The following is a 22,372-nucleotide window of genomic DNA, read 5'->3' on the forward strand; positions in this document are numbered from 1 at the left end:
TGCTGCAATGTAGTTTGTTCCGCCGTTTCTTCTACACATGCGCTTTGGGAGCGGTTATTTAAGAGACGTGACGTCAATAAGTGATACCTTGTATAAAATTTTTAAAATAAATCCATTAATAAGTTCTATTCTAAATCATTAAAATAAAAAGTTATTTTTTTTCCTGATTTATCAAAAAAAAAAAACAAGAAGTATGGGAATCCTTGCGGGCAGCGGCGCACTCATAATCGAATTCAAAGACGACGAACCGACAAGCCATATAGCTGAACGTGGCCATTCAGTCTTTTCAAGACTGTTGGCTCTGTCTACCCCGCAAGGGATATAGATGTGACCATATGTATTTATGTATGTATGTATTAACCAGACACCCTGTATACAATACACATGACAGTCGGGTAAGTTTGCGTGCCCGCATAATGCCATTTTCTCTGATACCTATAAATTGAGATTCATCGTTCCTTGTTGAGAATTTCAATGAAATTTGTCAATTTTCCGAAATTCCCTTGTATTCTAAGATAGAATCTAATCTAGGCAATGCAAAACTTAAAGTGGTGGAGTTATTTTTACTCGAAGGCATTTTTATTACGCTTCTTTTCTTGCCACTGAACCACAGGTCTCGGATTCGATTCCTGATCAGGTCATCGATGGTCAAAATTTACCTACCTTGTTAGTCTGAATCTTCATGTTTATCTGTTTAAAAATTTATTATAAATATCACAGTTTTAAAGAAATTTCCACGGCAGTGAAGCCCCGGGCAGAAAATTGTACATTAACATACATTTCTCAAAAACTTTCAGAATTAAAAGAGTCGCATCTAAATTTCTTTATTTGATTACTTCAAGGATTTAAAAAGGTCAGAAGAGTAACATGTGATAAAAATACTCTTTGAAATTTACCTTTAAAGGTTCACGCTTGACTGATGCGGATAAGAATTTATTAAAAACCTTACATACATAAATTACTTACATATTATCACGTCTATATCCCTTACGGGGTAGACAGACCCAACAGTCTTGAAAAGTCTGCACGGTCACGTTCTGCTGTATGGCTTAATAATGGAATTGAGATTTAAATAGTGACAGGTTGCTAACCTATCGCCTACGAGGAGAATGCCACGTTTATATTAGCCTATCCCTTAGTCGCATTTCACGACATTCACGGGAAAGATATTGTATGGTTCTATTCTTAAGTTCAAGCAACTACTAAAGAATAAGTCTTTCCATACTATGAAAGCTTAAGAACAATACAACACTTAATCATTTCCCAGCTCTTAAAAGCTCTAAGCGCAACGAGCTTATTAAGTGTGGAGCACGGCTTCATGACAGAAGCTCCCTGAATGTCTCCATTCACCTGGAAACATCCAACTTTGGATTTCAAAAAGGCTTTTTACCTTTCCAATGTTTAATTTACAAGCTGAAGCGGCATAAAAAAAAACATAGCGTACGCTTGACGCGTAACATACATACATAAAATCACGTCTATATCCCTTGCAGGATAGACAGAGCCAACAATCTTAAAAATACTGATAGGCCACGTTCAACCTTTTTGAGAGATTCAAATAGTGACCATCGCCTAAAAATTAATCTCCAAGTTTATGGGCCTATCCTTTAGTCGCCTTTTACTCGCCTCTTAGCGCAACAAACTTATTAAGTATGGAGCACGGCTTCATGACAGAAGCTCCCTCAATGTCTCCATTCACCTGGAAACATCCAAGTTTGGATTTCAAAAAGGCTTTTTACCTTTCCAAAGTTTTAATTTACAAGCTGAAGCGGCATTACAAAAAACATGACTTCCGCTTGGCGCGTAACATACATACATACATAAAATCACGTCTATATCTCGTGCGGGGTAGACATGTAAGTCTTGAAAAGACTAAAGGCCAGCTAGTACAGCTTCATGATGGAATTGACATTCAATCAATGAAATTCAATCTCCTACAAGTGGAATTCCAAGTTTATAAGCCTATCCCTTAGTCGATTTTTCCATCCATGGGTTAAAAATGGAGTGGTTCTATTGTAGTGTGGCAATGACGCGTAACTCATTGTAAAATTCAAAAATCTTTTAAGTGCCTACATTCGCATAATCCTTTTGAAATTTTACGGCAAAGTTTATACGCCAAAGTTTAACCAAAATTCACTAATTGGTTTCGTATTTGCTATGTAGAAAATAAAACAACATCACTTCCTACATTCGTCGCTTTTATGTTAGATGGCGTTAAATTAAAATTCGTCGCTTTTTGTCCCTCCCATCCCTCCATCCCTTGCGGGGTAGACAGAGCCAACAGTCTTGTAAAGACTGATAGGCCACTTTCAGCTGTTGGGCTTAATGATAGAATTGAGATTCAAATAGTGACAGGTTGCTAGCCCATCGCCTAAAAGAAGAATCCCAAGTTTATAAGCCTATCCCTTAGTCGCTCCTATTCTTTTTTCAATTGGTGCCGGGAACCAAACGCTTCCTCTCATGACTTAGATCAGAGGCGAGGCAAAATTACAGAAAATTGCGTCAATTCAAGTAAGGCAGTCAAAGACCTAGAAACAAAAGGTCGGCTATCAACTTCGAGTGCCAACGTCGTAGATATAAAGTAAAGTAACCGGGCCCGAGTTGTGAGCAATTCACAAAGTTAACTTTTTACTAAAATTACCTACGTTTGATCTTTTGCAATCTCATCAGTTGACTATTTTATCCGTGATTAGTAATATTAAAAGTACAAAAGATGTGAATGTGGATCTATTTATGAGTGATAGAAGCTAATTATATGATTTTAGAATTTCTACATACATATAATCACATCACGCCTATATCTAATGTACGTAAAAGGCGACTAAGGGATAGGCTTAATGCCAGGTTGGTCGCCTAAAAGAAGAATCCCAAGTTTATAGCCTATCCCTTAGTCGCCTTTTACGATATCCATGAGAAAGAGATGGAATGGTCCTATTCTTCTTCTAATGTTGCTAGGAACCACACGGCACTGCCGGGAACCGCACGGCACTTTACGAATTTCCGCCTGTCTGTATGTGTGTACTCACATCTCGCGGATATTTTAGCTCTGACTGGAATTCCGATAATGTTTGGCTTTGTCCAACATAAAAACTGACATACAAAATTAATTTCCCGACAACTGTCTTAGGGAGCAATACATTAGGTTAGCTTGTTACAGATTTCGATTTACCGGTAAACGATAAGTTTGTTTTAATGAAAGACTTGAGTGCATTTCACAACAATCTGCCTGGTGGTAAACAAGATGAGGCCTAAGGTGGTGCTCGCAAGCTCAAATAATGCCTATTCACTCTTGCCTTGAAAATCCCCAAGTTATATGTATCGGGGAAGAGAGATAATAAATAAATAAATAAATACGGGGCAAATTACACAGATCGAGTTAGCCTCGAAGTAAGTTCGAGACTTGTGTTACGAGATACTAACTCAACGATACTATATTTCATAATAAATACTTATATAGATAAACATCCAAAACCCAGGCCAATCAGAAAAAGTTCTATTCTCATCATGCCCTGGTCGGGATTCGAACCCGGGACCTCCGGTGTCACAGACAAGGGTACTACCGCTGCGCCACAGAGGCCGTCATGAGAGGTGCGAAGAGGGAATCTAAAATCACAGCGGTTAGCATGATAAAAGATTTGGCGAGTCAAAAGGTGCGAAGGGTGGGTTGCCATGTCGCGATATGAAGTCGCGGACATTAGCCATTGTTATGTAAAAAGTTTTAATGCAAGCTTAAATCAATAATTAATAAAGGGAGTGAAAGTTGGGTATGGCAAAAGAAGCACGAAAGCAGAATAAATGCAGTGGAAATGAGAGCGTTAAGGAGTATGTTGGGTGTGAAATTGAGTGACCGGATAAGGAACAGCGTGATAAGGGAATGTTGTGATGTGAAAGAAGATGTAGTTACAGGAATAGAAAAGGGTATGTTGAAATGGTTCGGTCATGTGGAGAGGATGAATGAAAACAGGTTGACTAAGCAGATATAAAAGGAGAGTGTGGATGGACAGGTCGGAGTGGGAAGACCTAGACGAACGTATCTTGATCAAATTAAGGACGTCCTGGTAAAGGGTCAGGTCAAAAGTACCCGAAACCGTCGAGCTTGCATGAAGAGAGTTATGAATGTGGATGAAGCGAAGGAAATATGCAGAGATCGTGGCAAGTGGAAAGAGGTAGTCTCTGCCTGCCCCTCCGGGAAAGAGGCGTGATTTTATGTTAAATCAATAATCCTCTTAACTGCCCACGAAAAAGTGCATCTATTCTTTTCCGACCGCAGGAAAGTTTCCTAGAAAATGAATTTCTATCACAGTGAAGTTATTGACAGGGATTGAATCCATATCCCGCCTTCCGCTCGTTTCCCTGACATTAAATTTCCATGAAATTTTTTCTAGGTATGAATTTCTATTTATCACTCTGGAAATATAGAAAATTTGTGGTTCAAACGATAATATTAATTTATTTAAATTTAAATGTGATACAAAGTTTGTCTTTAGTCTTAGTTCTTGCTGATATTTTTATTTTATATTGATAAATATATAATTATAAATATTAAAAAAAGCGATGAAGATAATTATACAAAAGGTAAAATATACATTTGCGCCTGATCAAAAAAATCGTAGAAATTAAAACTTTTCAATAATCCCAATTACTTTCTCCACGATTTTAAAACCTCTAAAGATAGACCAATTCAACAAAAAAAAGCCTTACCGTCGTAACAACGTGTCGAAAGTAATAATCCTTTGAGGAAAAACCTTAAGAATTCCGACAACGACGGTCTGACAGCTTACGCCTTAAGGCAGCCTTTGTGATCGCATCGACAGAAAACCAATTTATTTGTGACACTATTCACTCGCTACTGCATTTACTAGAACAGTTGAGTGATATTAATTTTTAAATTTTGTAAGTTTAGTTATTCAATTTTTTTTTGCCTGAAAGTTTAAAGTCGAATAAAGAAATGTCAAATTAGGATGACCCATTTTTGATAGTGATGATTAAGTCTTAACGCTACAATAGATGAACTTAATGGTGAGAAGTATTATCTGCCAGCCAACTTATAGAAAATGGCTAACGTAACAAAACAATAAATCAATCGTTTATTGTATTAAAACTATTCGCTAATAATAAATTTCCGTGTGGGTCCCGGCACCAATACAAATCCAACCATCTCTCTCCCATCGATGTCGTAAAAGGCGACTAAGGGATAGGCTTACAAACTTAGGATTCTTGTTTAAGGCGATGGGCTGGCAACCTGTCACTATTTGAATCTCAATTCTATCTTAAAGCCAAATAGCTGAACGTGGCCTATCAGTCTTTTCAAGGCTGTTGGCTCTGCCTACCCCGCAAGGGATATAGACGTGACCATATGTATGTAATTAATTAATCTGTTATTTCTTTTATTTTTCAGGTAAGTCATCGTCAAGAAGTATTTGCTTGTGGAATTTAAGGTGAATAGTAGTATAAAGTTTTTTCAATTTCTCATTTATAATACACAATATAATACAATAACATTTTATTGCAACCACAATAAATTACAGCAAATTCACATAAATACATTTAATCACGTCTATATAATTTGCGGGGTAGACAGAGCCAGCAGTCTTGAAAAGACTGATAGGTCACAATCAGCTGTTTGGTTTAATGATACAATTGAGATTCAAATAGTGACAGGTTGCTAACACGTCGCCTAAAAGAAAAATCCCAAGTTCATAAGCCTATCCCTTATTCGCCGTTAACGGCATCCATGGGAACGCGATGGAGTGGTCCTGTGATTTTTTTTTAATTAGTGCCGATAACCACACGTCAATTCAAAAGCTTAAAAAGGAAATCCTGAAACACTCGTGTATTGTAAATTATTCACCTGTTTGTTGAGTGATCTCGTGATAAGCCGATCGTGTTATCAGATTAATCGTTTCTGATAATCCGGTTTTAACACAGTTGTGCTTCAAACATTACATACATACATACAATCACGTCTATATACTTTGCGGGGTAGACAGAGCCAATAGTATTGAAAACACTGATGGGGCTTTTTCACGTTCGTCTGTTTAGCTTAATGATGGAATTGAGATTCAAATAGTGACAGGTTTTTAGCCCATCGCCTAAAATAATCCCAAGTTTATAAGCCTATCCCTTATTCGTCTTTTAAGACATCCATGGGAAAGAGCTGTAGTGGTCCTATTCATTTTTGTATTGGTGCCGGGAACCACACGGCACTACGTAACGTACCTTTATTTTATCTCGGACGTTTCGAATCATGTTACAATGATCCGTGGTCCATGAAAACCCACGTTGAAAGACCCATGGATGTCGTTAAAGGCGACTAAGGGAAAGGCTAATAAACTTGGGATTCTTCTTGTAGTTTTTCATTATTTTAATCTCAATTACATCGTTAACCATTCAGCTGAATGGGCTATTTCAGTCGTTTCAAGCTCTGTCTACCCCACAAGAAGAGATATAGAAACATAATTTGTCTACCACTAAAAAGTTATATAAAATTTAGAAACGCAAAAAGACATGTTCATCATAGGTACAGTATACATATGTAGGTACAGCCGCTAGTAATTAAGTCAGTCCTCTCATTACGGTAGCTTAATGAGCACATCTATACATATGTACATACATACAATACACACACATACAACTTGAAATTGAAACTAGTTGTGGATAGAGGGAAATGTGCAGTTTCATTTGACACGTATTTTTTGGAATAATATATATACATACAAACATATGGTCTCGTCTATATCCCTTGCGGGGTAGACAGAGCCAACAGGCTTGAAACGACTGAATGGCCACTGAACGTGGCTATTTGGCTTAATGATAGAATTGCGATTCAAATAATGAGAAGGTGCTAGCCCATCGCCTAAAAATAATCCCAAGTTTGTAAGCCTATTCCTTAGTCGCCTTTTACGACATCCATGGGAAAAAGATGGGGTGGTCCTATTCTTTTTTGTATTGGTGCTGGGAACCACACGGCATAAATATATTTATTTTATGAAAATATATTATTAAAATATTGTTTACAAAGTTTCCATCCCGAAAATGTCGAACCGATTTTGTTAAATTTTAGAAAAGATATAACAATATAGATTAAAGCCTTATGAATCTCATGCCGATACAATGAAGGCAATTGTTTTTAAAGTTAGTTAAAATATATTTGATTATTCAATAGAAATAATTATTGATCGGTGGACAAGATAGCTTACTTGTGCCGTGTGGTTTTGATACTGTTATTAAAAACCTATTCAAAAATACTTACTACAAAACAAATTCAAGCAATTCATTTTTTACACGCCAATATTTTCTTACGGCTGGTTTAATTTTATTGAAACTAAAAAAGGTAGATACTTTAAAGGTTGATTAGTTTCTCGGATTTACACAATAAAAAAAAATAAAGCCCTTAAACAATTACCATAGAAGCGAATCGCGAAGTCGAAACTCGTACACTATAAAACAATCCGCCGTAAACTAGATACCTACCTTCGAATGAAAACGTTCCTGTTGGCAATTTTATTTTGCGCTCCCTACTTCCCGCCACACGGAAGCAACGTCGTAATTAGAAATGCCTGAAAAAGTTTGAACACACTTGCGACTTTTTTTTTTCGGGACAAATTGAGTTAGCCTCGAAGTAAGTTCGAAACTTGCGTTACGAGATACTAACTCAACGATACTATATTTTATAATAAGTACTTATATAGTTAAACATCTAAGACCTAGACCAATCAGAGAAAGTTCGTTTCTCATCACGCCCTGACCGGGATTCGAACCCGGGACCTCCGGTGTCACAGACAAGCGTACTATCGCTGCCCCACAGAGGCCGTCAAAAAAGATTTTATATGAGACATAAATCTTTTTTCAATGTGTAATTTTTTTAACCTGTAAAAGATAAATATCCGCGGTTCGTATTGGGGGTCATCGTTAATCTCGATCGCGTCGTGTCGCGTCGCAAGTGCGCCCCCAACTAAATCGGTCAACAGCCTCAAACATGGCCGCCAATGAATGTTCGCAACGCCTGACACAGATTCTGATGCCACTCGAAAAGATCAGATTAACCACAAATTAGTGGAGTTGGTTCAATAGCATTGCTTTCATTAACGCGCTTCAATTTTGCGTTTCTTTCATCTAGTGTAATTTTAATTTTCAATGCCTTTTTGTATGACCAATTTTACACGATAATTTTCAATGTCTTTTTGTATGATCATTTCTAAGGATCTTCAGTCTTGACTCCGTCTACCTCGTAAAGGATAAAAATGTAATTATATTACCTGTATGTATTTTCATATGACTAATGCATCAAAAACTCATAGAGAAGTTTAATAACAGATTATATTCCATGGTGCTTCAAGACAGTGCTTAATATTCACCTCGTCTTCTAAACTTGATAATCTAGGATAAGCTATTCTCACCGCTAAGAGATTTGCATCAAAATTAATATCAAAACAGTGCCATCCAGTGAAGATACTCGTAATAATATTCAAACAGAAGTTGGTTATAAGAAAGAAAGAAAGATAAAAATGTTTATTTGGTACAAAATACAAATTAAAGTATGACATTTGTACATCCAAAAACGTACCAAAAATGTCTCCGCTCAGCATATGTCACAGTGTGAGCCGCGAGTGGTTCCCGGCACCAGTACAAAAAAGAATAGGACCACTCCATCTCTTTCCCATGGATGTCGTAAAAGGCGACTAAGGGATAGGCTTACAAACTTGGGATTCTATTTTTAGGCGATGGGCTAGCAACCTGTCACTATTTGAATCTCAATTCTATCTTAAAGCCGAACTGATAGCTGAACGTGGCCTATCAGTCTTTTGATGACTGTTGGCTCTGTCTACCCCACAAGGGATATAGACGTGACCATATGTATGTATGAGAGCCGCAACGCTGGTCTTCCGCGGATGCCTTTGACAAATATAAAAATTAAATAGAAATGAAACAAACACGACATATATACTGCATTAAAAATAACGGCTTTTATAGCCACAACGGGCGAGTTGTTTGAGAACGATGTCTAAGTTTTACAATTTTCTAGACTCACTCTAAGGTATACTCGTAGTTTCAACGCGGTGCGCACCTACCAACTTTATTGCTGTACGTAAAACCACTTTTAAACCGGTGCAAACTGCTTTCAGTTAGCTCTTGCCAGTTCGAACTGGATTTATCGAGTTTCGAGCACTAAGCTTGGGGAGTAACATTTTTTTAAGGAGCGATAATCGATGTTGAAATTTATAAATGTTCGATGTTTCGTTAAACATTTTATGTAATACATACATATATATGGTCGCGTCTATATCCCTTGCGGGGTAGACAGAGCCAACAGTCTTGAAAGGCCTGAATGGCCACGCTCAGCTATTTGGCTTAATGATAGAATTGAGATTCAAATAGTGACAGGTTGCTAGCCCATCGCCTACGAGATGAATTCTAAGTTTATAAGCCTATCCCTTAGTCGCGTTTTACGACATCCATGGGAAAGAGATGGAAAGGTCCTATTCTTTTTTGTATTTGTGCCGGGAACCACACGGCATATGAAGAGCGCTAATCTTGGAAAATTTTTGATGGATTTTTTTCCAAGTTTAAATTTTGGAAAAAGGGTTTTCTAATGAAGTTTTGTATCTGTAAATGTTACCCGTGCGAAGCTGGGGTGAGTCGCTAGTTTTATAAGCAGAAGATATATGTTTGTGGCAATATCTATACTAATATTATAAAGCTGAAGAGTTTGTTTGTTTGTTTGAACACGCTAATCTCAAAAACTACTGTTTCGTATTGAAAAATTTTTTTGCGTTGAATAGACCATTTACCGAGGAAGGCTTTAGGCTATATAACATCACGCTGCAACTATAAGGAGCGAAGAAATAATGGAAAATGTGATAAAAACGGGAGAAATTATTCATCCTTGAGGGCTTCAATGACGCCCTAAATAATTATACCACGCGGATGAAGTCGCGGGCACATCTAGTAATGAATAAAGTCTAAGCTAAGGTATGATATATTGCTAAGCAAGTACACGAATTATTACAACTTTTCGTGTTCATATTAATTTAGTGAGAAAGTTTTGTAATTACCAAATAACGGGTTCTGGTTATTATTGTAGGTTTGTTTTGTAAGGTTTTAACAGATAAGGCAACGCTTCAACCTAACTAATATTAGAAATGCGTAGGTGAATTGATTTGTTTGTTTGTTACCCCTTCACGGATTATCTACTAAATTAATATACATGTTTTTTAATGTAGACAATGTGCATTCGTCCACGATTTAGATTTAAGAGATCTATATTTGTAAATTGACGTCCTATGAAAATGCTGCAGTGTAGTTTGTTCCGCCGCTTCTTCTACACGTGCGCTTTGGAAGCGGTAGTAGTTATAATTAGATTTAAGTTATGTGACGTCTTGTAATAAGTGATACCTTGTATCCAATTTTGAAAACCTATTCTATTCTAATCTTCTTGAAATATCACGTTTATAATATTAAGAGTCTGGAGAACGACATAGGGTACATTTCATCCCGGTAAAAACTATAGTTCCCGTGGGATTTGCGAAAAAACTGCATGCTCTTGTAGGTGTCGCTAAATTCGTTGTTTTTTGTAAGTTAGATGTTTTTTGTAGGTGATGCTAATTTCATCGGTTTTTTGTTACATTGCCTTAAATTTTAATTGATCTCTTTTTGTAGGTGGCGTTAAATTCACGCAGATGAAGCTGCGGCTGAAAGCTAGTTAATTATATTGAAATATTTCTTTTTTTTAAATTTTAAATATCAATACAGAAGTCTTACAAAATATATAGACACGTATTTTCGTTGTGTTACATTCCCCTGTACTCATTCCCCTGAACTCATTCCTCTACACGTGCTAATGCCCAAACTTCACCTGTCACCCTATTGACATTTAATTTCCGAGTTGTGGTCTTTCCGCGCCATTTCCCCTGTGATATCTGTGTGCTTTGTGTGGCGAAGACTAAGAATATCTCACTTGGTTGTATTCAACGTAAATGGTATTTCTATTTTTTCTTTTTCTATTTTTGGAACGACGTTATTTCTATTTTTACGCGAGGAATTCCAGTTTATTTTTTATACTTTTTCACATTCACACATTTGAGATGTTCTACAAAATTTTGCCCGCGAGGTTGAATTTATTTACGGCATTATTCTGTGGAAATTTTGACGCCTCTTAGAAAGTACTCATTTCGTGAATGCTGCTGAAATGATTTCATTTTAATTCATTTCATTCATTCCAATGATACGCATTGTAGAATTACATACTCGTAAGTACTCGTAGTTTTAGTGCACATAAAGTAAATAAATAAACTCCATATAACATTAATATCAAATGTACGCCTTATTTTTGGAATTGTACGTTGTCAATCAATCGTAATCACTTAATATTTAGTTATTGATGTCCACTTGGATCTAAAAAAGTTTATTTTCCTAGGAAGGCTTCCTAGCAGACTGTATAAATCTTGAAATTCTTAAAGCTATTTACGACATGTAAAGCAAATAGTAAACGTGACAATAAATAAACAAAAATAACAGAGAAAAGAGATAAATGGAGGAAGCTCCAATTAACTCCACTACCAAGAGTTAGCTCTTAAATTTGAGAAGAAGAAATTCTATCGTTTTACAGCTTTTTATGTTGATAATACTCATTTCGGTAAACGCTACACCTAATTATTTATGTATATTGTTTATCTATTGTAGTTTTTATGTTTGTTTATCATAACTATTTTATTTTTATATTTTGTGTAGGTAAAATATATTTATTTAGTTTGACCCTACATAAAGTTCTCTGTCAGACCCAATAGTTGACTGGTAGATAATGCTTCTAGCATTAAGTCCGCCAATTGTATTTTGTGTAACTGTTGGCTCTGTCTACCCCTCAAGGGATATAGACAAGATTATATGTATGTATGTATGAAGTTAAATCGCTAATAAGAAATCTTAACAGTAAAAATCCAGAACGAATCCCCCGAAACGTTCATTATTTACATAAAAACACTCAGACATGTACTGAGTTTGTGGTCTAAATAATGATAATAAACTCGGAGTGGAAGTTAAAACGATCCCCTTTATCCCCCATTTTAATTTGGCTAACCGTGCATTAATTTAGAGGATTGCGCAGTTGGCATTTTTCTTAAAAAAAAAATCTGCTTTAAAATGCTACGAGTTTGATGTTTGGTTAAATTTTTAACCGAATAGAATAGATTTATTTTCAAAATTGGATAAAAGGTATCACTCATTGACGTCACATCACTTAAATCTAATGATTACTACTCGTACTACCGACTTCAAAGAGGAAGGAGGTTCTCAATGTGATGAAAATATTATTAGACGATAATCTGTGGATATGAATGCATGTGAGTTAAAAAAAAAAAACATCGATAAAAAATACTTATTAAATATGTACTTGGTATAGTACTTAAAAATACTTAAAATACTACTATATAACACTTATAATAATACTTGGTATAATTTGTTTCCACAGTGGCCATTAAATGATCTTTTGATATATAAAACAAATCTCATCGGTTAAACTTACCTTACATAAAAAAAAATATATACATACATATAATCACGTCTTTATCCCTTACGGTGTAAACAGAGCCGACAGTCTCCAAAGACTGAAAGGTCATGTTCAGCTGTATGGTTTAACGATGGAATTGAGATTCAAATAGTGACAGGTTGCTAGTCCACCGCCTAAGTATTTCAACTTTATTAGCCGGTCCCTTTGTCGCCTTTTACGACATCCATGGAAAAAAGAAGGAGTGGTTCTATTCCATAGTGCCGGGAACCACACGGAACAATCTTGTTTTATTGGATAAAACTCAACATCTGTAATTTATTAAAAGTAAAAGTGTTTCTCTCTGAAGTAAACTAAGTTTTAAGTAATTTATTTGATGTCAACTAATGTTGTGAAACCAAAAGATTTGACAATTATTAAGCGGTATGAAGTATCCTATAATAATAAATAAAAGTTTTGAATTTGAATTTTAATGAATTTTTTTAATGTTTTTACTAACCAAAGTCTAACCAAGGTTTTATTTTTATATACAAGATCAAAATCATTTTGTAGTTACTTAATTCACCATCATTTATACTTAGACCATGTAAATACCTAACAAGGCCTATTAAATATCTATATTTCAGACTCAAATTCAATATGTAATTCAATTTTTCCTATTTACATCACAAGAAGTATACTTTGCTAAAAGAGTGAATGAGTGAATTGACATCTTTCAGAGGATTCCAATAAGAGGGGAGGTTTATTTGATTTTCCCTCACCTTATTTTCGGAGTTCGTGTTATTTTAACTCGAAATATCTCAATTATGGTGGAGTGCAAAAGAGTCATTAGTTTTACCCGACTCCCTCAAAGTAGTGTTATGTTTATCGATTGAATAAAGCTATTTGCCGTTATGCCTTTATATATGAAGTAGCTTTTAACTCGCAGCTTCGTCTGAGTGAATTTAGCGCTATCTAGAAAAAGTGCCGAATTTAGAAATACAGATTTTTCACAAATCGGAATCGGAATGAAAGGTACCCTTTGTCGTTTCCCAGACTCTTAATTATATATACGTGACATTTCAAGAAGATTAATTTACTGAATTACGAGTAATCTTAGATATATAGATAACCGGTGAAGAAGTAACAAACAAATAAACCTACTGTGGTTTAAAGACATTTATTCTCATAAAGACAAGTTGTCACTTACATTAGAACTTAAATTACTATTTACAATAATATTATAGATATTCGTTCGTTGCCTTGAAACGGTTACATAATAAAATAAAAGTATACATAATTATTTAAAAGTTAGATCAAACAAAACAACAAAAATAACAAACCATAATTACAAACTTACTACCTAGTTATCAAGCACAATAGCTCGTACACCCAAACCAGTTTTACACTTTAATAGGGACATTTATGGTTATTAGTTTGACAAGTCTTTTTTTAAATACGGCGAGTGAATCGATAGATTTTATAAGAGAGGGTAGTTTATTAAAAAGACGCGCTCCTTCAACTGTTATCGCTGTCGATCCGTACTTAGTGCGCGACCTTAGTATCCATAGTATCCGACCCGACCCCCGAACCGACCATAGTATCCGTACTTAGTGTCGCATTAATAATTATAATTTGGGATGACAGATTTAAAAACATTATTGGGTTATTATAATTAGTGTGGAGGGTCCCTCCCATAGATATATTCAGGAAAAAAGGAGCCTCTGTTACTTAAAAATATTTTGAATTGTATCTATGCCAAATATCATCAAGATCGCTACAGTATATTTTGAATATATTTGTTGCAAACGAATATATCTTTTCTCTTTAATATTAGTATACAAAAATACAAATATTTTCGGTACATTACATAATTAACATAATTTACAAAAAATAATCATATCTAGTCTAAACTTTACGTAATTCTAACACACAACACGGGTGGCGCAGAGGAAAATGAAATGTGCCTCAAATAATGAAATGTCGCGACACTCCTTTGTGTTGCAGGTGCCAGGGGAATGCTTGAGTTGTGAGGTTGTGACTGGACAAAAACAACGTTGTTTATGTTCATTCTCGTTTTATATTTCATTACATGGAATTTTTGTGTTATTTGTTTGAAAGGAAATAAAGAATTGGAAACATTTATTTTACATTAAAGGTAAAATGTAAATTGTCCTGGCTATTCAATGATTTTTACTTTTAAATTAAAAATTGATCCTTTCATCTTCAATACTCAGTCGCATGTCAAAAGCCTTTTCCGAAAATTTCAAATTTAATCATTTAGAAAGTAACAGCTACTACAGGTACTAACATTTTCATGTAAAACCAATAAAAAAAACACTGTCTACTGTTATTTTTTGGGTTTTAACAGCCACACGTTCTACTAAATTCATGGTTTTTTACCACGCTGTCAATTCATCTCTTTGAGGTGCTCTTGCTAAAACCCGTTACTTCCATTAAAAACATGGAAGTTTTTGCGCCAGATGAAAATAAAATATCGCGTCTATGCGAGCCGCAGTGGCGTACATAATGAAATGTCGCCGACACCGTTTGACACCGCGTCGCGCCAGGGGAATGTTTACAGTATTGTGGCGAAGGCCGCTTGTTATTTCCCGTATACGTATTTCATGAAATATCCGAGTAACGGTAACTCTATTTAGGCATATTACAATTTAAGCAACACGTGTAAGTCTTTTAAAAACTGTTGGCTCTGTTTACCTCGTAACCATATATCCTTGCGAGGTAAACCAGCACCAATGGAAAAATAGGACCACTCCATCTCTTTCACATGGATGTCGTAAAAAGCGACTAAGTGATAGGCATATAAACTTGCGATTCTTCTTTCAGGCGATGGGCTAGCAACCTGTCACTATTTAAATCTCAATTCTACCATCGAGCCAAACAGCTGAACGTGGCCTGTCAGTCTTTTCAAGACTGTTGGCTCTGTCCACCGTCGGGAGATATAAACGTGAATATGTATGTATATTTGTATACTAATTGGTAAGTGAGATTGTAAGGGGTTTGGGTTAAGAACACGTTATCTGTCATCTTGAGTGATGCCTGCCTACGGCTGGGTCACGAAGGGTCGGTGCCACAGATTAATTATAGTTATGAGAGTACCAACATTAGGTACTGTATGAATTGTATGTTAAGTATGAATGTAAGCGAAACTTCGTGCTTCATTGCGTTATTTACATTAAAATCTATACATATAATAAATCTGTAGAAGGGTAAATTCTGTACATTGAAAATATTGAAAAAATAAATAGCAGAGGGTGTTACTGGATCGTTACCAAACCCAAATATGTGATTAATTTTTTTTTTATTTTTCCGTCTTTCTGTATGTTCAGGCATCACGTGAAAACTAACGGTTCGATTTCGATGAAACTTGGTATAATTATACCTTATTATCCTGTGCATAAAATGGGATACTATTATCCTGGAAAAATACGTAGAAAAAAATAATCTTTATTTTTCAGTTCAAGCGATCTTCTCTTACTAAAACATCGAAACATGCTAGGCGAAACCAAACCATATTTGGGTCCAATAGATATTTATAAGATGTCAGTGTCAGAGTTACTCAAAATGGAGAAATAAACCATCCACGCGAAGACCGACATCGTGGGCGGAAGCTAGTAAAGTTAATATTAGAAGCACCAAGTTAAGGTCGATAGTTTAAATTCACCATTATAGCATACTTTGTTCCTTTAGATACTCAGGGTCGGATTAAAATTTAAATCCGTTAAAGGTTAGAGCGTCTGTGGTCGAATTGGTAAGCCCGCTTTAAATGCGTGTTGCGGAGAAAGGCACAGGTTCGAATCCCATATCGGCCATGTAAATATACAACCAATGACTGTTTTCGAAAAAGTATCGGTTAGTATTCAAATAGGCACTAATACAAAAAAGAATAGGACTCCATCTCTTTCCCATGGACGTCGTAAAAGGCGACTAAGGGATAAGGTTATGAAATTGGCATTCTTCTTGTAGGCGATGGGCTAGCAACCTGTCACTATTTGAATCATTAAGCCGAACAGCTGAACGTGGCCTATCAGTTTTTTCAAGACTGTTGGCTCTGTTTATCCTGCAAGGGATATAGACGTGATTATATGTATGTATGTATGTGTGCAACTCTTAAAAATATGAGCACACGTAATTCAAACACTTAGTTGCTGGTGCATTTCATTCGTTCTCGTATAACTTAGCTGAATGCAAACATGGCCGCGCCCGAGAATAGTTGAAGAGCTGAGGTACTTATTAACTCGCATGTGTTAGAGGTAAATAAAACAGTGAGAATCGCACAAATAATTCAAACTAGACTCGTAATTAGAGACATGTCATTTCGTAAAAGGCGACTAAGGGATAGGCTTACAAACTTGGGATTCTTTTTTAGGCGATGGGCTAGCAACCTGTTACTAGTTGAATCTCAATTCTATCGTTAAGCCAAATAGCTGAACGTGGCCATTCAGTCTCTTAAAGACTGTTGGCTCTGTCTACCCCGCAAGTGATATAGACGTGACCATATGTATGTATGTATTAGATACATAAATATCGTCCTTTTGGCATTAGTAATCTTTAACATACATTTGTAACTGTTATTATGGAAAAAAAAATTTATTTTGGCAGTTTTTAAAAAAGAATGCTTTGTTTGAAAAAGGAATACTACTTTTTTACACCAATGTCCTGAATGCATTCACCAAATTTATTTTTATGTACTCTGATTACTCTAACCCCTTATACAACTTCATTCTTTTTTTGTAATATTTTTTTATAAGATACGAAAATAAATAAATAAAATACTCGTATGCATTACATACTTTAGACTTTTATAACATTTATAAAGATGGTGGTAATGGTATAAACCATTGCTATAGACTATTATAACTATTTTATTTTAACCCTAAACTAGTCGTCTTAAAGCAAAATAACAAGGTACGTTAAGACTTTTAATAAGACGGGACGTCACAAACTGAAAGGTTTATACGAGAACCTCTTTTCAACCTCATTAGTGCTCCTAATAACATACTACACTCATATGTATATAGTTTGTTTAAACCTAACTTTATGTACTTCAATTACAGGCAGAATGTAATTGTACTTACATGCATATAAGACAGAGCCAACAATCCGGAAAAGACAGATATGCCACGTTTGGCTGTTGGGCTTAATGATAGAATTGAGATTCAAATAGTGACAGGCTTACAAACTTGGGATACTTTTTTAGACGATGGGCTAGCAACCTGTCACTATTTGAATGTGGCCATTCAGTCTTTTCAAGACTGTGGCTCTGTCTAGCCCACAAGGGATATAGACGTGACCATATGTATGTATGTGTAGTGATATGTTGCTCATCGGCTAAAAAAGTCAAATATCCCTTTAGTACTCACCCCTTTTCTAGGGGGTTGATACACGTTACGCCTTGCGTATAGACATGTTATCGCCGAATGAGGCTTCTGTCTACCGCATAAGAGATAAATACATGTATATATGGAATTTCTATCATTAAGTCAAACCGCTGAACGTGGCGCCTATTGGTATTATCGAGACTGTTGGCTCTGTCTATCCGCAAGGGTTATACATACAAACATACTTAAAATCTCTTCTCTCCCGGAGGGGTAGGCAGAGACTACCTCTTTCCACTTGCCACGATCTCTGCATACTTCCTTCGCTTCATCCACATTCATAACTCTCTTCATGCAAACTCGGCGGTTTCGGGTACTTTTGACCTGACCCTTTACCAGGACGTCGTTATAGGCGTGATTTTATATATATGTAAATATACCTACCGTAGACAATGTAAATTATTCTCTCCAAAATAGTCTCCGCTAAATCTCAGGAATAGTTTTCAAAGTTATGTGCTTTTTGAAGCATCATGCCGTTAAACTTTGCACATACATAGTTTGGAAGGAACCTCTGAGAACTACGCTTTGTCAGTTCACTCTGATGTTTGTGTGTGCATAATCTATGATGCAGCTGTTACAATTTCCAAGCGTGTGTGTTTTAAAAGATGTAAGAAGTTTTGAAAAGAATATATAGCTTAAATACTTTCGATGTAGAAACGAAATTGTATTATTGAGCTTACAAAGAAAGACTCGTCATTATGATTTGAGTGTATTCCCAAACGCATACTTATTTAGGTAATTAAAAGAAGTTATGCTGTGTGGTTCCCGGCACTAATAATATATAAAAAGAGAATAGGACTTCTTCTACTCTTACCCATGGATGTCGTAAAAGGCGACTAAGGGATAGACTTATAAACTTGGGATTTTTCTTTTAAGCGATGAGCTAACAACCTGTCACTATTTGAATCACAATTATATCAAACGTCTAACAGCTGAACGTGGCCTATCAGTCGTTTAATACAATAAATATACATACATACATACATATCGTCACGTCTATATCCCTTGCGGGGTAGACAGAGCCAACAATCTTGAAAAGACTTAATGGCCACGTTCAGCTATTTGGCTTAATGATAGAATTGAGATTCAAATAGTGACAGGTTGCTAGCCCATCGCCTAAAAAAGAATCCCAAGTTTGTAAGCCTATCCCTAAAGGCCTACGCAGACCGGGACGGAATGGCAAGGGATTTTAATTTTTACTAATGGACATTCAACCGTACTGTTACAGAAATACGACATAAATTGCTATGCTTTAAAATGATGCCGTGGCATTGAAAGGGATTTAATCGAAAAGACACGCCACAGGCTCCCGTGGCGGGATGCCGCGGCATACTGCGGTAGGCAACGGCATGACACGGACTCCGGCGCTCGTCACAGGCTCCCGTGGCGGGATGCCGCGGCATACTGCGGTAGGCAACGGCATGACACGGACTCCAGCGCTCGTAGTAATATACTGCGGGGTGCGGCGGTGGGGGTAGAGAAGCGGGGAATGCACACCATTGACCATCCATTTGCGCCCGCGTCTTTGACGACTGTGTACCTACGTGTTTTTTTCGGAGACCAGTTTTTTACGTTTTTTATTCCAACATGGAGGAAAAATTAATAACATTAGTTCAAGCCTATGATTATTTATATAATATGTCATCAAAACATTATATGAACACTCAAATGAAGAACAATGCGTGGAGAATAATTGGGACAGAAATGAATAAAACAGGTAAATATTTTTGCAATATAATTATATTTTAATACTTCACACGGTATTAATGTCTATTTACAATATCGTTTTGCCATGGAATCGAGCCCTCATCAGAGTTAAAGTAATCTTTAAACATCTCCCGTACTGTCGTACCATCTAATGCATTGTTCATATTATTATCGTTTTCTAAATTAATGCTTACACTTGCTATACTTTGACTTTCTGTGCTTGTACCACCTATGATGAAATTGTGTAAGCAAGTACATGCTAAAATGATATTATCAATATATTTTGGTTGAACCTGAATTCCTTTTTGACATAATTCGAAACGTTCTTGAAGTATACCAAATGCATTTTCGACGATACGCCTGGCTCTACTCAAACGATAATTGTATATTTTCATTGCTTCATCTGTCAATCGGTCGCTACTAAATGGTCTCATAATGTTTGTGGTTAACGGAAAAGCCTCGTCTGCTATAAAAACATAGGGCAACTCAAGATCTGTCCTCGGTAAACGTTTTTTTGGGGGAATATCGAGGGCATTAGAAGTCAATTTTTTTCCAAATATTGAGTTTTGCATTATACCTCCATCACTATTTCGTCCATATGATCCTACATCTGCAATCACAAATTTATAATTTGCATCCACAACCGCTAGTAGCACGATACTAAAAAACTTTTTATAGTTCATGTAGAGACTTCCACTATTGCGAGGTGCCCTTATCCTAAAATGTTTACCATCTATTGCACCGATGCAGTTCGGGAAATTCCATTTTTCATCAAATTCCATCGCGATTCGCGTCCATTTTTCCCTTGTTGGTTTTGGCATAACACTAGGCCTTAGGACATTCCAAATGACTTGGCAAGTTTCATGTACTATAGAGCGCACTGTACTAAACCCCATACGATAGCTGTAACCTAGAGACTTGAAGCTACTTCCCGTGATCAAAAATCTGAAAGATAATATAAAGAGGGGTAAGTGAGGCAGAGTGAAAGACAGGGTACAGTTAAACAAAGTCAATTAAATAATACGATATATTTATTTATATATAATTATGAATTCCTCACGATATTTTCCTTCACCGTAAAGCCAGTGGTAATTTTTACTTAGAAAAAAAATTAGCTCAATATAATCCCATAAACATAGCTGGTGCTAACCTAGTCACCTAGTCACTATCTAAGGCCTTTTCCCATTACCTACTTATTCTGATTCTATACCATTTTACCTGCTTATGTTTTGTTTTAGGTGAAGAATGTCAGAAAATATGGAGTAATATACGTAATAATTTTAGGAAAGCTCTGAATAACAGAAAAACAAAGAGTGGTGACCCGTACACAAAGCGACGCCCTATCAAGTTTGAAAAAGAGCTGGAGTTTTTGAAAAAATTCATTCAGCACAGAAAACAAACCTCGAATTTGGACTCCTCTTCAGAGGATACGCAGACTTCTTTTGCAGAATCCGCTGTCGTTGATAGCGATGAACGTTCAGTTTCGCGAATGACCAATGATTCACACCATTCCTCAATAATACCAGAACCTACAACAACTGCTGAAATACTAAATAAATATATTGAATCGAAAAAGGAGGTGGACGCCATTGATTCGTTCTTTCAAACAATGGCTGCCACAGTAAAAAAGCTACCAAAAAGAGAGCAGGTCCGAATAAAGAGACAAATATTTAATATGGTAACTGACGCCGAATTAAACTACATAGAGGGAACTCCAGCTCCAACATCTGAAGATGTCTCTACCAATTTGCAACATCAACGACCATGCCGTACCGCTTTTACTTCAAGATCTGGCTGTGGAACCGCGGCAGGCTTGGGCTATGAAGCTGTATCAGGATCTGGCTATGAAACCACCTCAAGATCTGGCTATGAAACCACCTCAAGATCTGGCTATGAAGCAGCTTCGGGGTCTGACTTTGGAACCGCCTCAGGCTCCGGTTATGAAGCAGCTTCGGGGTCTGGCTTTGGAACTGCCTCAGGCTCTGGTTATGAAGCAGCTTCGGGGTCTGGCTTTGGAACTGCCTCAGGCTCTGGTTATGAAGCAGCTTCGGGGTCTGGCTTTGGAACCGCCTCAGGTTCTGGCTATGAACCTGCTTCACGGTCTGGTTATGAAACCGCCTCGGGCCCTGGCTATGAAGCTGCTTCAGGGTCTGGCTACAAAACTGCAGTTTCTGAATACGAAACTAATCTAAAGTAGTAGGTACTCTAAATTAAGTAAAAAGAAATAAAGATCCAGGAATTATCAGTGAGAAGATTTATCAGTGCAAAAACATAAAAATCGTTATTATGTGTCTACAATTCATGATTGTATTTGGCAAAAAAAATTGTTTTTTTAATTAAATAAAAGAAGAAAATATTAAACTTATACAATCATTTAACTGCCCACCTCAAACACAAGGATAATCTTTGATCGGCTTCAATGGGGTTGCGAAAATTGGTCCTCTGTTTTTCGATATATGGTCGACATATATTCAACAGTGCTTGAAATTTCTCATAATCCATTCTATGATAGTCATAAAATTTTTGCACGTCGTATTTTAAGTCATTAAATAAATTATTGAATTCACCCTTTGATTCCCTTTCTTTCCATAAATTATCAACCCAAAATCTTCTTCTATTCCTATTATTAGCCTGTGCACTTTCTTCTTCATCTGCAATAATCGATATCAACACTAAATCCCAATCTACCATTGTAAAACTGAGGCACACCAACACTCAATCAAACGCAACTGAAGACTGCAGGCAGCAGGAGTCGCTGAGGCGTGCTTTGTCATGCCGCGGCACC

General features: G+C 36.4%; 3 protein-coding genes across 6 annotated transcripts in view; 2 read left to right on the forward strand and 1 right to left on the reverse strand.

Annotated features, from left to right (window-relative positions):
- LOC106134103 (uncharacterized) overlaps nt 1–22,372 on the forward strand; it is a 169,267-nt gene that overhangs the window by 125,408 nt on the left and 21,487 nt on the right. The window lies entirely within an intron of this gene.
- LOC132902003 (uncharacterized) lies at nt 19,058–21,784 on the forward strand. The gene is made up of 2 exons (XM_060945512.1): nt 19,058–19,597; nt 20,826–21,784. Exons 1-2 carry the CDS (start codon nt 19,468–19,470, stop codon nt 21,782–21,784), a joined length of 1,089 nt encoding a protein of 362 aa, XP_060801495.1. The 5' UTR covers nt 19,058–19,467.
- On the reverse strand, nt 19,603–22,278 carry LOC106133256 (uncharacterized). 3 transcript variants are annotated; one of them, XM_013332920.2, is made up of 3 exons: nt 21,974–22,278; nt 20,318–20,532; nt 19,603–20,197 (listed from the first exon to the last, which is right to left on the reverse strand). In XM_013332920.2, the coding sequence occupies exons 1-3, from the start codon at nt 22,276–22,278 to the stop codon at nt 19,644–19,646; spliced, it is 1,074 nt and encodes a 357-aa protein (XP_013188374.1). In that variant the 3' UTR covers nt 19,603–19,643. The 3 variants fall into 3 exon arrangements, 2 of the variants coding, with proteins under 2 accessions (XP_013188374.1, XP_013188373.1); XR_009656974.1 differs by lacking the exon at nt 21,974–22,278 and adding an exon at nt 20,989–21,123 and having other exon boundaries at nt 20,060–20,197; XM_013332919.2 differs by having other exon boundaries at nt 19,603–20,532.

The sequence above is a fragment of the Amyelois transitella genome, chromosome 8 (genome assembly GCF_032362555.1).
Source record: "Amyelois transitella isolate CPQ chromosome 8, ilAmyTran1.1, whole genome shotgun sequence".
In the NCBI taxonomy this organism is placed as follows: domain Eukaryota; kingdom Metazoa; phylum Arthropoda; class Insecta; order Lepidoptera; family Pyralidae; genus Amyelois; species Amyelois transitella.